This window comes from Nerophis ophidion, linkage group LG19 (assembly GCF_033978795.1).
Source record: "Nerophis ophidion isolate RoL-2023_Sa linkage group LG19, RoL_Noph_v1.0, whole genome shotgun sequence".
Taxonomy (NCBI): Eukaryota; Metazoa; Chordata; class Actinopteri; order Syngnathiformes; family Syngnathidae; genus Nerophis; species Nerophis ophidion.
Genome location: NC_084629.1, coordinates 40,087,127 through 40,102,089, shown reverse-complemented (window position 1 = coordinate 40,102,089; position 14,963 = coordinate 40,087,127). Strand labels below are relative to the sequence as shown.

The following is a 14,963-nucleotide window of genomic DNA, read 5'->3' as shown; positions in this document are numbered from 1 at the left end:
GGTAAGCGCAGGAGTGAGAAGAGGTTTTAAAATAATTAGCGCATGCTTTACTTTTACCGCATGCCTTTGGTAAGCGCAGGAGTGAGAAGAGGTTTTAAAATAAGTAGCGCATGCTTACTTTTACCGCATGCCTTTGGTAAGTGCCGGAGTGAGAAGAGGTTTTAAAATAATTAGCGCATGCTTACTTTTACCGCATGCCTTTGGTAAGCGCCAGAGTGAGAAGAGGTTTTAAAATAATTAGCACATGCTTACTTTTACCGCATGCCTTTGGTAAGCGCAGGAGTGAGAAGAGGTTTTAAATTAATTAGCGCATGCTTACTTTTACCGCATGCCTTTGGTAAGCGCAGGAGTGACAAGAGGTTTTAAAATAATTAGCGCATGCTTACTTTTACCGCACGCCTTTGGTAAGCGCAGGAGTGAGAAGAGGTTTTAAAATAATTAGCGCATGCTTACTTTTACCGCATGCCTTTGGTAAGCGCAGGAGTGAGAAGAGGTTTTAAAATAATTAGCGCATGCTTACTTTTACCACATGCCTTTGGTAAGCGCAGGAGTGAGAAGAGGTTTTAAAATAATTAGCGCATGCTTACTTTTACCGCATGCCTTTGGTAAGCGCCGGAGTGAGAAGAGGTTTTAAAATAATTAGCGCATGCTTACTTTTACCGCATGCCTTTGGTAAGCGCAGGAGTGAGAAGAGGTTTTAAATTAATTAGCGCATGCTTACTTTTACCGCATGCCTTTGGTAAGCGCAGGAGTGAGAAGAGGTTTTAAAATAAGTAGTGCATGCTTACTTTTACCGCATGCCTTTGGTAAGCGCAGGAGTGAGAAGAGGTTTTAAAATAAGTAGCGCATGCTTACTTTTACCGCATGCCTTTGGTAAGCGCCGGAGTGAGAAGAGGTTTTAAAATAATTAGCACATGCTTACTTTTACCGCATGCCTTTGGTAAGCGCAGGAGTGAGAAGAGGTTTTAAAATAATTAGCGCATGCTTACTTTTACCGCATGCCTTTGGTAAGCGCAGGAGTGAGAAGAGGTTTTAAAATAATTAGCGCATGCTTACTTTTACCGCATGCCTTTGGTAAGCGCAGGAGTGAGAAGAGGTTTTAAAATAATTAGCGCATGCTTACTTTTACCACATGCCTTTGGTAAGCGCAGGAGTGAGAAGAGGTTTTAAAATAATTAGCGCATGCTTACTTTTACCGCATGCCTTTGGTAAGTGCCGGCGTGAGAAGAGGTTTTAAATAAATTAGCGCCCCAGTGGCAAATCAAGGAAATACGGTATATGACATTTTTATGAGGCGTTCATGAGAAGACTTTCTAAATATCCAAACATTGTTGTAATGTTTGCTCAAAGTTGGAATCTTAAACACACAATTCCACTTTTTGGAGAAACTTTGGAATATTTTGGAGTTTTTTTTCTCCGTTGTAAACATGGCATCTTTATCTCATAAAGGCCATGCAAAACTTCAAATAATAACAACAATATTATGGTTGCACAAACATCTCCATCACAGTTTGTTTTATTCATAACGATTCTAAATCAATTAACAACTTTGGAAAATTGATGTAAAAAAAAAGATTTGTCCATTTTCTTTAAAGATTCCGTTTTTAACAACATATTTTTAAACAATTTCCTGCAACCAGAAGGAGATTCTATTTGAAAAAGTTTCATTCTAATTAACATTCCAAACAATACCTTGCAGGAGTCAGTTTGAATGGTGTTGAAGTGACTCGTCCACCCAGGAATCAATGACTGAATAACGCTAATAATGTGAAAAAATATATATCCAATATTAGATCATTTTATATAAATATTTATAGATTATTATTTGATGATATTTGGCCCAATTTGGGACTTAAGGGATAAAAAGGGCATTTTCTTTTCAAATGTGTGTGAAAGACTTACGCCGTCGTGCGGGTTCAAAGCACCACCCAGGAAGGACATTCTCGATCAGCAGGTTTGACTCTTGTTTATTTTGCAATAAAGGATGTCTTTTGCGCCGTCGCCCCTCGCTCTCCGTGTCTCGCTCTCAGGTCCACGCTTGTCTCTTGTCTCTCGTGTCTTGCTTCCTGTTGCTTCTGCTCTCCAGCCACTGCTGCGGACTCTCCACCTCCATCAGCCTCTTTATGACATAAAGGCCATGCAAAACTTCAAATAATAACAACAATATTGTGGTTGCACAAACATCTCCATCGCAGTTTGTTTTATTCATAACGATTCTAAATCAATTAACCAACTTTCAAAAATTGATGTAAAAAATGTGTCCATTTTCTTATATATATATATATATATATAAGATTTAGTTTTTAACAACATATTTTTAAACAATTTCCTGCAACCAGAAGGAGATTCTATTAGAAAAAGTTTCATTCTAGTTAACATTCCAAACAATACCTTGCAGGAGTCAGTTTGAATGGTGTTGAAGTGACTCGTCCACCCAGGAATCAATGATTAAATAATGCAAAAAATATTTATCCAATATTAGATCATTTTATATAAATATTTATAGATTATTATTTGATGATATTTGGCCCAATTTGGGACTTAAAGGATAAAAAGGTCATTTTCTTTTCAAATGTGTGCGAAAGACTTACGCCGTCGTGTGGGTTCAAAGCACCACCCAGGAAGGACATTCTCAATCAGCAGGTTTGACTCTTGTATATTTTGCAATAAAGGATGTCTTTTGCGTCGTCGCCGCTCGCTCTCCGTGTCTCGCTCTCAGGTCCGCGCTTGTCTCTTGTCTCTCGTGTCTTGCTTCCTGTTGCTTCTGCTCTCCAGCCACTGCTGCGGACTCTCCACCTCCATCAGCCTCGCCCTCCTCCGCTGCTGCCCTTTTATACAGCCAGAGATTTATTAATTGTCTGTAGGTGCGCGATCCATGCACCTGAACTCCATTCCGCTCAGCCGCATTCTCCGCCTCCTTGCCGCCATCTTGGGCCGGGCTCCAGCGTGCCCTACGCCTCCCCACAATGTGGCTAATAATGAACTACATCAACGACCGTGAGCTCCTTTTTAAAACACAAATCACGCTGGGCAGAATTCCATGTAAGTCATTTATTATTACCATAGGGCCATTTATAGACATGCGCAGTAAAAACCTCACGGATCATTCACGTCAACGCCTCCCAAACCAGAAGAAACATTTCTCAAAAACACAAGTCCAAAACAGCAAAGAACAAACATGACAAGTATCTACAGCTCAAAGTCCTTATTTTTTTTTTTTCAAGAGCTCTGAATTTGACTGTCAATGTGTCCCGAAAATACAAACATGTTGATAATGTCAATAAAAATAGAGGACATCACAAACATTGATTACAACATGTCTTTTAAGCCCTTTATGGACTTCTTTATGGAGACATCAAGATTAGCAGGGACGAGGAAACATGACCAGGGGAGGTTTACCAGTTTTGTCCGGGAAATGGGTAAAGACCCACAAAACAATAAAAACACACAAAAAGTCACATTTTATCGTAAGGATTTCGTTTTTTTAGTAGCGACATTTCACTGTTGGGCAGTTTTTAGTCCAAACTGTGGGAAAACATGGCGACTGACCCAAAGTTCTGGGTTAATCTCGGTCTCGTCCCTCCCTCACTTAATGACCACGGCCTTCCCTTGACATGTCAAACAGAAAGAGATGATGCAGTATTGCGCTCCACCATTCCCAGTCTGTGGAACGCTCTCCCTGACCACCTGAGGGCACCACAGACTGTGAATGCTTTTAAAAAAGCCATTTTGTTCTATTTGGCTGTTCCAGTTTATATATTTTTATTTTTTACTATTTATTTGACTTGTTGGGGACAGCTATTTGTGGTTCTAGCGTTGTTTTTTTTTGCACTATAGCACTTTGAGGTTGTTTGCTCTTTTTAGTAGCAAAATTTCACTGTTGTGCAGTTTTTAGTCAAAACTGTGGGAAAACATGGCGACTGACCCAAAGTTCTGGGTTAGTCTCGGTCTCGTCCCTCCCTCACTTAATGACGACCACGGCCTTCCCTTGACATGTCAAACAGAAAGAGATGATGCGGTATTCCGCTCCACCATTCCCAGTCTGTGGAACGCTCTCCCTGACCACCTGAGGGCACCACAGACTGTGAATGCTTTTAAAAAAGCCTTTTTGTTCTATTTGGCTGTTCCAGTTTATATTTTTTTATTTTTTACTATTTATTTGACTTGTTGGGGACAGCTATTTGTGGTTCTAGCGTTGTTTTTTTTTGCACTATAGCACTTTGAGGTTGTTTGCTCTTTTTAGTAGCGACATTTCACTGTTGTGCAGTTTTTAGTCCAAACTGTGGGAAAACATGGCGACTGACCCAAAGTTCTGGGTTAGTCTCGGTCTCGTCCCTCCCTCACTTAATGACGACCACGGCCTTCCCTTGACATGTCAAACAGAAAGAGATGATGCGGTATTCCGCTCCACCATTCCCAGTCTGTGGAACGCTCTCCCTGACCACCTGAGGGCACCACAGACTGTGAATGCTTTTAAAAAAGCCTTTTTGTTCTAGCGATTTGGCTGTTCCAGTTTATACTTTTATTTTTTTACTATTTATTTGACTTGTTGGGGACAGCTATTTGTGGTTCTAGCGTTGTTTTTTTTTTGCACTACAGCACTTCAAGGTTGTTTGCTCTTTTTAGTAGCGACATTTCACTGTTGTGCAGTTTTTAGTCAAAACTGTGGGAAAACATGGCGACTGACCCAAAGTTCTGGGTTAGTCTCGGTCTCGCCCCTCCCTCACTTAATGACGACCACGGCCTTCCCTTGACATGTCAAACAGAAAGAGATGATGCGGTATTCCGCTCCACCATTCCCAGTCTGTGGAACGCTCTCCCTGACCACCTGAGGGCACCACAGACTGTGAATGCTTTTGAAAAAGCCTTTTTGTTCTATTTGGCTGTTCCAGTTTATACTTTTATTTTTTTACTATTTATTTGACTTGTTGGGGACAGTTATTTGTGGTTCTAGCGTTGTTGTTTTTTTTGCACTATAGCACTTTGAGGTTTGCTCAATGTAAAAAGTGCTTTTACAAAAAAAAATGTATTATTATTATTATCTGCTCAAAGGTTTGAGTACTGCAGCTACAACCCCAAGTCCTTAACGAGGCAAAAACTAATCCAGACCTTCTTTATATCGATACCGAGTTCAATATCTGTTGGTTGTTTTTTTTAATGTTGTTTCATATTGTAACTGTTTTATCGTCTTAATTTATATCTTGTCCACAAATAAGTTGAAATAATAGTAAGACGGACATAAATGAAGAGCCAGGTCTAGGACGCTCCTGACTATCGGTTGAAACCGGCATCATGGCAAGACAATCCAAAGAACCCCATTTCCAAACAAAACACATTTGGTTGGGATCCATGTTTTTAGGTTGCAAACCAAAGGTCTTGATTGGACCAAACGAGTCCACATCCTGACCACGGATACCAGACAGCCGACGATAAACTGCGAATAGTTTTAGGCGGCGCTGTAGGACGTGGGCGGAGCCCTTGAGGACTCTAAAAATATCCTTCAATGATCATTTTCAGGTAAAAAGTATCGGTATGGGATTCAAACGGTCAATCTATTTGGGCAAAATACACGAAAAGGTCTAAAGAAACTGATTTCAAGATCAAACACATTTGGTTGGGATACAAACCAAGGTCTTGTTAGGACCACCTTGTCCCAGGGACTTGGACCAAACCAGCCCACATCGCTACCACGGATAGCAAGACAGGTAGCCGGCGAAACGTTGAGGATAGTTTTAGGGTGGTCGTAGGATGTGGGAGGAGCCATTGACCGCTCTAAAAAATATTATTCAATCATTCAGTTAAAAAGTATCAGATTAAAAACTGTCAAATCTATCTGGGGAAAAGTCTCAAAAAACCGATTTAAAAAACAAACGCAAAATTTTGGTTTGAATCAGTTTTTTTTTAGCTCTGGTTCTGGGACTTTGACCAAACCAGCCCACATCCTGACCGTACACACAGTTTTAGGCTGCCTCGTAGGAAGTGGGAGGAGCCTTAGTTGAGATCATTTTCAGTTCAAGAGTATCAGCATCGGTATCAGATTGATACCAAAAAGTGCAAAAACGGCCCAGCCCTGGTTTTAAGTATGTCACGGCCGCCAAGTTTGTTGTTGCCTCAGGACAAACTTTGTGTTCAAAGGTGACCGACTGCTAAACTCTTGCAGCCAGACCAGGAAACAGCCACCTGTTGGACCAGGACCCGCATGAGGACCAGAACTTTCACACCATACTTCTTCAAACAAGATGCACCGACGATGAAGACCATCTGGTCATGTGACTTTGTGGCAAACAAACATTTATGATGTCTGTACAGAAGAACCGAGGACCTCGGCATGACATGGACCAGACAACAGGAGAGGTAGTTGTACCTCCTCACCACAAGGTGGTGTGGTGTAAACATAAATATGACAAACATGCAGTAATAGTTGGGTTTGCTACGTGGAGATACAAGCAGACATTATTGGTACGCCGAGTCTTACCTCCAGCTCAAGTCTGAATCAGAAACTAAAGACATGCTGATGGACTAGAGGAGAGACCCCATGTGAACCAGACCACTGCCATTAAAAACCAGGTCATTGCAAATGTGCACAAGTATAAATACCTTGGGACAAGAATTGATCCACAACTGAGATGTGAATCCAACTGGGATGCGGTGTGTAAGAAGGTGTGTACTGTCGGAGAAAACTCATTTTAATGTTGACCAGACCGTCATGATCCTGTTTTACCGTGCTTCTATAGAACCTGTCTTGTCCTGCTCCCTGGTCTCATGGTTCAGTCACCCGTCCTTCGCCATGGTCTCATGGTTCAGTCACCCGTCCTTCTCCATGGTCTCATGGTTCAGTCACCCGTCCTTCTCGATGGTCTCATGGTTCAGTCACCCGTACTTTTCCCATGTGTCATGGTTCAGTCACCCATCCTCCCTGATCTCATGGTTCAGTCACCCGTACTTCTCCATGTCTCATGGTTCAGTCACCCGTACTTTTCCCATGTGTCATGGTTCAGTCACCCGTACTTCTCCATGGTCTCATGGTTCAGTCACCCGTACTTCTCCCTGGTCTCATGGTTCAGTCACCCGTACTTTTCCCATGTGTCATGGTTCAGTCACCCGTACTTTTCCCATGTGTCATGGTTCAGTCACCCGTACTTCTCCATGTCTCATGGTTCAGTCACCCGTACTTCTCCATGGTCTCATGGTTCAGTCACCCGTACTTCTCCCTGGTCTCATGGTTCAGTCACCCGTACTTTTCCCATGTGTCATGGTTCAGTCACCCGTACTTTTCCCATGTGTCATGGTTCAGTCACCCGTACTTCTCCAAGGTCTCAGGGTTCAGTCACCCGTACTTTTCCCATGTGTCATGGTTCAGTCACCCGTACTTCTCCCTGGTCTCATGGTTCAGTCACCCGTACTTTTCCCAGGTGTCATGGTTCTGTCACCCGTACTTTTCCCAGGTGTCATGGTTCTGTCACCCGTACTTCTCCCTGGTCTCATGGTTCAGTCACCCGTACTTTTCCCAGGTGTCATGGTTCAGTCACCCGTACTTCTCCCAGGTGTCATGGTTCAGTCACCCGTACTTTTCCCAGGTGTCATGGTTCTGTCACCCGTACTTCTCCCTGGTCTCATGGTTCAGTCACCCATCCTCCCTGATCTCATGGTTCAGTCACCTGTCCTTCTCCCTGGTCTGATGGTTCAGTCACCCGTCTTTCTCCATGGTCTCATCATTCAGTCACCCTTCTTTATCCATTGTGGTTCTGTCACCCGTCCTTCTCCTTGGTCTCATGATTAGTCACTTGTCCTTCTCCCTGGTGTTATGGTTCAGTCACCCGTCTATTTCCATGGTCTCCTTATTCAGTCACCCTTATTTCTCCTTTGTGGTTCAGTCACCCGTCCTCCCTGATCTCATGGTTCAGTCACCCGTCCTGCTCCCTGGTCTCATGGTTCAGTTACCCGTCCTTCACCCTGATCTCATGGTTCAGTCAACTGTCCTTCTCCATGGTCTCGTCATTCAGTCACCTTTCTTTCTCCATTGTGATTCAGTCACCCATCCTTCTCCCTGGTCTCATGATTCAGTCACCCGTCCTTCTCCATGGTCTCATGGTTCAGTTACCCGTCCTTCTCCCTGATCTCATGGTTCAGTCAACCGTCCTTCTCCCTGGTCTCATGGTTCAGTCACCCGTCTTTCTCCATGGTCTCATCATTCAGTCACCTTTCTTTCTCAATTGTGATTCCATCACCCATCCTTCTCCCTGGTCTCATGATTCAGTCATCCGTCCATCTCCCTGGTCTCATGGTTCAGTCACCGTCCTTCTCCCTGGTCTCATGGTTAAGTCACCCGTCCTTCTCCATGGTCTCATCATTCAGTCACCCTTCTGTCTCCATTGTGGTTCAGTCACCTATCCTTTCCCTGGTCTCATGGTTCAGTCACCCGTCCTGCTCCCTGGTCTCATGGTTCAGTCACCCATCCTGCTCCCTGGTCTCATGGTTCAGTCGTATATCACTAAAGGACAAGAATTCCCTAAATCAAATTGGTTCAGGTGTCAGCTAAATGAGTCCCAGATGTCTCCTGACAACCCTCCACACCAAGCAGGAAGTGAGGATAGCATCCTCCAGATGTATTTCACTACCTACACGGCAATCTTCAGCTTCTGCACCCAGGTTTGTAGTCCCAAGAGATAAAACAAAAGGGTACAGATGTAGTTTTGTCCCAGCTGGCATCACATAACTAAATAAGCTGTAGTACCTCTTTTACCAATAAACAGTAGAGGGTGCCGTTGCGACTCCTTCTATTTTATAGTCTCAGTAAAGAACTTCCTTTTAACACTTTCACCATTGTGAGGATAGTATCATGTAAACATCACATGGATGGTCCAAAACAACCCAAACCCAAACTTAATTACATTTCAATGTAACATGTGGTATGCAAACATCACATGAATGGTCCATGTATGGTATGTAAACATCACCTGTAAGGTCCATAACAACCTAAACCACGACTTGATTACATTTCAATGTAACATGTGGTATGTAAACATCACATGTATGGTCCAAAACAACCCAAACCCAGACTTACTTACATTTCAATGTAACATGTGGTATGCAAACATCACATGTATGGTCCATGTATGGTATGTAAACATCGCATGTATGGTCCAAAACAACCCAAACCCAGACTTAATTTTATTTCAATGTAACATGTGGTTTGCAAACATCACATGTATGGTCCATAACAACCCAAACCCAGACTTAATTACATTTTAATGTAATATGTGGTATGTGAACATCACATGTATGGTCCAAAACCAACCAAACCAAGACTTAATTGCATTTCAATGTAACATGTGGTATGTAAACATCACATGTATGGTCCAAACATACATCACATGTATGGTCCAAAACAACCCAAACCCAGACTTAATTGCATTTCAATGTAACATGTGGGATGCAAACATCACATGTATGGTCCAAAACAACCCAAACCCAGACTTAATTACATTTCAATGTAACATGTGGTATGCAAACATCACATGAATGGTCCATGTATGGTATGTAAACATCACCTGTAAGGTCCATAACAACCCAAACCTAGACTTAATTGCATTTCAATGTAACATGTGGTATGTAAACATCACATGTATGGTCCAAAACAACCCAAACCCAGACTTAATTGCATTTCAATGTAACATGTGGTATGCAAACATCACATGTATGGTCCATGTATGGTATGTAAACATCACCTGTATGGTCCAAAACAACCCAAACCCAGACTTAATTACATCTTAATGTAACATGTGGTATGTAAACATCACATGTATGGTCCAAAACAACCCAAACCCAGACTTAATTTTATTTCAATGTAACATGTGGTTTGCAAACATCACATGTATGGTCCAAAACAACCCAAACCCAGACTTGATTACATTTCAATGTAACATGTGGGATGTAAACACATCTATGGTCCAAAACAACCCAAACCCAGACTTGATTACATTTCAATGTAACATGTGGTATGTAAACATCACATGTATGGTCCAAAACCACCGGAACCCAGACTTAAGTACAGTTCAACGTTGCATACCATCCCTTCACTCTCCACTGGTGTGTCTGCACCACTTCATGGCAGTGCTTCGATCAGGACCACCTGTGTTCTGTCGAAATGAGCTACTTAGCATCTAAAGGTTCATAGTCGTTTGTAAACACGGTGTCTTCTGAGCAGGAAGCATGTAGACAATCGCAGAGCGAGGAAGTTGACATTGATGCTAACAATGGAAGTCTATATTTTCATCTGTATAAATCACCATTCAAGCAAGGGATGCCTAAAGTGGGGCCCGGGGGCCAAATTTGGCCCCTTGTTTCATTTCATTTGACCCGCCAAAAGGTGGCTAGCAAAGAAAATCCATAGATTTTACCGTAAAAACCTGGCAGCTCAGTCGGCGAAATAACAGAGGTAGCGTTTTTTCCATTCATAGGGAAAATGACCGTCCATGTTTCTGCAGAAAACTCGCCTAGATTGTACCAAAAAATAACAGTTCCTGTTTTTCGATTGACAGTGATGAACTGTAAAGAAACAAAATGGCCATATATTTTAACGGTAAAAAGACGAAAAATTCTCGCATGAAAACAACAGTGGTACAGTTTTTCAATTGATTGACAGTATTTTGGTGCAGAACCAAACTGCCACAATTGGACCGAACGATCCTGACTACCTCACATTCATATTTGGCGGTGTGAGGCTAGTTTCCTCACTTGGGGTGCATCGCATGGTAAAAATGGTCGTTAGGTTTAGGGACACTTTGGAGCTCGGACGCAGAAAGTTTGGGCATCCCTGGTTTCAACAACGGCAGTTGTCGTGAAAAGAAGAACTAGGACCACGAGAGTCATGCCTGACTACCATGCGGGAGTGGGAGCATTATTTGATACCTGTCGGATTGTGCAACCACTCTTGGGTATTAATAACTCAATCCTAGCCACTCTGCAGTGAGAGCGTTGTTTGATATCTAAATTGGCGTTTTGAAATTTAAGGTACCATTTTTTGGAATTATGCAACCGGTAGCTTTTTTTGGACAAAGCGGCTCATTTCAACAGAACACTAGCATGCGGCAACCGGTTTTCGTGTTTATTTCATTTTTTCTGACTTGGACAGGATGTCTGGGTTAGTTTATGCCTCGTTCCCAGGAAACTGAAGAACTAAGGGCCGGGGGTTGGTCAATGTGTCCAGGACTAGCTGCAGTGCGCTCAGATAACCACCAGGTGGAACCTGTGAGCAGGTAATACTGCATCGTCCTTCTTAACAGGTCAGTAAGGCGTTCTTCACCCGGGCTTAAGTGAGGGCTGAGGCATAAACTAACCCGGTTTATTTTGACAAACATTAGTTTTTCATTGAAATGAAGTCAAAACGAGGACAGTGACATATGAGTGCACTCCAGTAGAGACCGAGGGCCGACAGATGAGATGAGAAGGTCTTGCAAAAGAGAAGACGAAGGAATGTTCTGGACCGTAACTTCCTCATCCTGCAGCTTCTGAAGGCAGTGGCAGATTCCCTCGACAAACAAAAAACAAGTTGAGCAGACATGAAATAAAAGTTGCACCTGGCAAGTCCGCGCTCCCGGCATCTCTCAGATGGCGTGACGGAGGTTTCCATCCAACGACCAAGGTGCTGTGGCTTCAATGGCATGCACTTCTGGGTTCTCTTGTGGCTTTACGTTTTGAAAAGGCGAAACAGGCTGCGTCAACACAACCTCCAACATGGCCGAGCACCTTGGCCACACAGTCAGCCTTGGGAGGGTCTGGGCCTTTCAGGTATCAGATGCGAACCGGCGGTCCGGAGGGCGCTGTGAGGGGTACTTGGGAGCCGCAGTCATAGTCGAGACCGGCCATCCTGGAGCGGCTCATCATTCGACTCTGGGAGTACGCTCGTCTGTCCGTTTGTCTGTCCCTGAAACTGCGGATGTAGCTCTGCAGACACAGACACACGGCAGCGGCTTGAGAACATGAAATCAAAAGCAAGGTCGAGAGGGTTCGGGCGACTTGGCGGGCACGGATGACACAAGCAGTCAGGTTCTTGCCAATGCCCGACCCACCATCGAAAGTTTCCGGAAGATCGGATCAAGTGGAAAGAAGTTATGACTGTTACAAGTTTCGGGTGATATTAGTGCCTTTAAATTCAAGCAGTCTAGTCTTTCCCAACGCCCTGACCCACCATGGACAATTACGGGAAGATCGGAACATGTCGAAGAGACTAAAGATCGTTAGAATTTCCCACCACAAAGGGGCGATATTTGTCTTAAAATCGATGTTTGCTCACGATAAGAACCCGACCTAAAAGCCTGATACTTTATCAGCTCAGAAGGAGATCCAATCATCTGAAGTGCAGTAAGGACAGTTTGGCGTTTTACGGCAAAGGGCAGTTTTGGCCGTCCACTACAGATGGGTACAAATCGAGGTCCCGTTTGTCTGTCCCTGAAACTGTGGCAGCGGCTTGAGAACATGGTCACAAGAAATCAAAAGCAGGATCGAGAGGGTTCAGGCGAGTTGGCGGGCACGGATGACACAAGCAGTCAGGTTCTTGCCAATGCCCGACCCACCATCGAAAGTTTCCGGAAGATCGGATCAAGTGGAAAGAAGTAATGACTGTTACAAGTTTCGGGTGATATTAGTGCCTTTAAATTCAAGCAGTCTAGTCTTTCCCAACGCCCTGACCCACCATGGAAAATTGCGGGAAGATCGGAACATGTCGAAGAGACTAAAGATCTTTAGAATTTCCCACCAAAATGGGGCGATATTTGTCTTGAAATCGATGTTTGCTCACGATAAGAACCCGACCTAAAAGCCTGATACTGTATCAGCTCGGAAGGAGATCCAATCATCTGAACTGCAGTAAGGACAGTTTGGCGTTTTACGGCAAAGGGCAGTTTTGGCCGCCCACTACGGACGAGTACAAATCGGGTTCCCGTTTGTCCGTCCCTGAAACTGTGGCAGCGGCTTGAGAGCATGGTCACAAGAAATCAAAAGCAGGATCGAGAGGGTTCAGGCGAGTTGGCGGGCACGGATGACACAAGCAGTCAGGTTCTTGCCAATGCCCGACCCACCATCGAGTGATTCAGGAAGATCGGATCACATGGAAATAAGTTAAGACGGTTACAATTTTTGGGTGAAATTAGTGCATTTAAGTCAAGCAGTCTAGTCTTTCCCAACGCTCTGACCCACCAAGGACAATTTCGGGCAGATCGGCACACGTCGAAAAGACTTAAGACCGTTAGAATTTTCCGCCACATCCATCCATCATCTTCCGCTTATCCGAGGTCGGGTCGCGGGGGCAGCAGCCTAAGCAGGGAAGCCCAGACTTCCCTCTCTCCAGCCACTTCGTCTAGCTCTTCCCGGGGGATCCCGAGGCGTTCCCAGGCCAGCCGGGAGACATAGTCTTCCCAACGTGTCCTGGGTCTTCCCCGTGGCCTCCTACCAGCTGGACGTGCCCTAAAAACCTCCCTAGGGAGGCGTTCGGGTGGCATCCTGACCAGATGCCTGAACCACCTCATCTGGCTCCTCTCGATGTGGAGGAGCAGCGGCTTTACGTTGAGCTCCTCCCGGATGGCAGAGCTTCTCACCCTATGTCTAAGGGAGAGACCCAAACTCATTTCGGCCGCTTGTACCCGTGATCTTATCCTTTCGGTCATGACCCAAAGCTCATGACCATAGGTGAGGATGGGAACGTAGATCGACCGGTAAATTGAGAGCTTTGCCTTCCGGCTCAGCTCCTTCTTCACCACAACGGATCGATACAACGTCCGCATTACTGAAGACGCCGCACCGATCCGCCTGTCGATCTCACGATCCACTCTTCCCTCACTCGTGAACAAGACTCCTAGGTACTTGAACTCCCCCACTTGGGGCAGGGTCTCCTCCCCAACCCGGAGATGGCACTCCACCCTTTTCCGGGCGAGAACCATGGACTCGGACTTGGAGGTGCTGATTCTCATTCCGGTCGCTTCACACTCGGCTGCGAACCGATCCAGTTAGAGCTGAAGATCCCGGTCAGATGAAGCCATCAGGACCACATCATCTGCAAAAAGCAGAGACCTAATCCTGCGGTTACCAAATCGGAACCCCTTGACTGCGCCTAGAAATTCTGTCCATAAAAGTTATGAACAGAATCGGTGACAAAGGACAGCCTTGGCGGAGTCCAACCCTCACTGGAAACGTGTCCGACTTACTGCCGGCAATGCGAACCAAGCTCTGACACTGATCATACAGGGATCGGACTGCCACAATAAGACAGTCCGGTACCCCATACTCTCTGAGCACTCCCCACAGGACTTCCCGAGGGACACGGTTTTTCCGCCACAATCGGGCGATATTGGTGTTGATATCGATGTTTGCTTACGATCAGACCCCGACCTAAAAGCCTGATACTGTATCAGCTCAGAAGGAGATCTGATCATCTAAAATGCAGGAAGGAGAGTTTGGTGGTTTCGCCGGCCACTACGGATGACTGCACACCTATTTGTAGTCATTGGTAGCGGCTGTTTGAAAAGTCCTCCTCGCCGTCCAACAGCCTGTACTTGAGATTCGATGCCACATCCTAGTCACCCTAACTTCCAAATGATTGTCAGCATTGTTCTGAGAGCAATTTAAGCACTAAAGTAATCCTAATTTGTAATATTGCCAGTAACCCGAACGAAATAAGCTTTTCTTTTTCAGAAGCATTTTTTACCGTCGTAATTGGAAGGTCAATAACTTGTCGTTATGGTAAATAAGTAAACAAACAATGAAAACAAAATGGACTCTCGATCTCTGTAGGCAACATTGAACATTTTGAAGGGAGGTTTTTTTTACCCCGGTTGGGAATAATTGGGTCTTCTGAAATGTTGTGGGTGCACCTTATGTGCCGTTGTGGTTTATAGTCCAGTGTGGCTAACATGTTTTATTTTAATCTAGTGGTTTGTATACTGCCGCGGTTTATAGTCCAGTGTGGC

The 14,963-nt window shown here is 44.5% G+C and overlaps 1 protein-coding gene across 1 annotated transcript in view; it reads right to left on the bottom strand.

Moving 5' to 3' along the window:
* Positions 1-3,036: 3,036 nt before the first annotated feature.
* The window catches only part of tmem198a (transmembrane protein 198a), a 69,992-nt gene continuing 58,065 nt past the window's right edge, over positions 3,037-14,963 (bottom strand). The window contains exon 7 of the mRNA XM_061879981.1: positions 3,037-11,946. Within this exon, the coding sequence (XP_061735965.1) occupies positions 11,794-11,946 (153 nt within the window). The 3' untranslated portion in view covers positions 3,037-11,793. The remainder of the gene's footprint in view (positions 11,947-14,963) is intronic.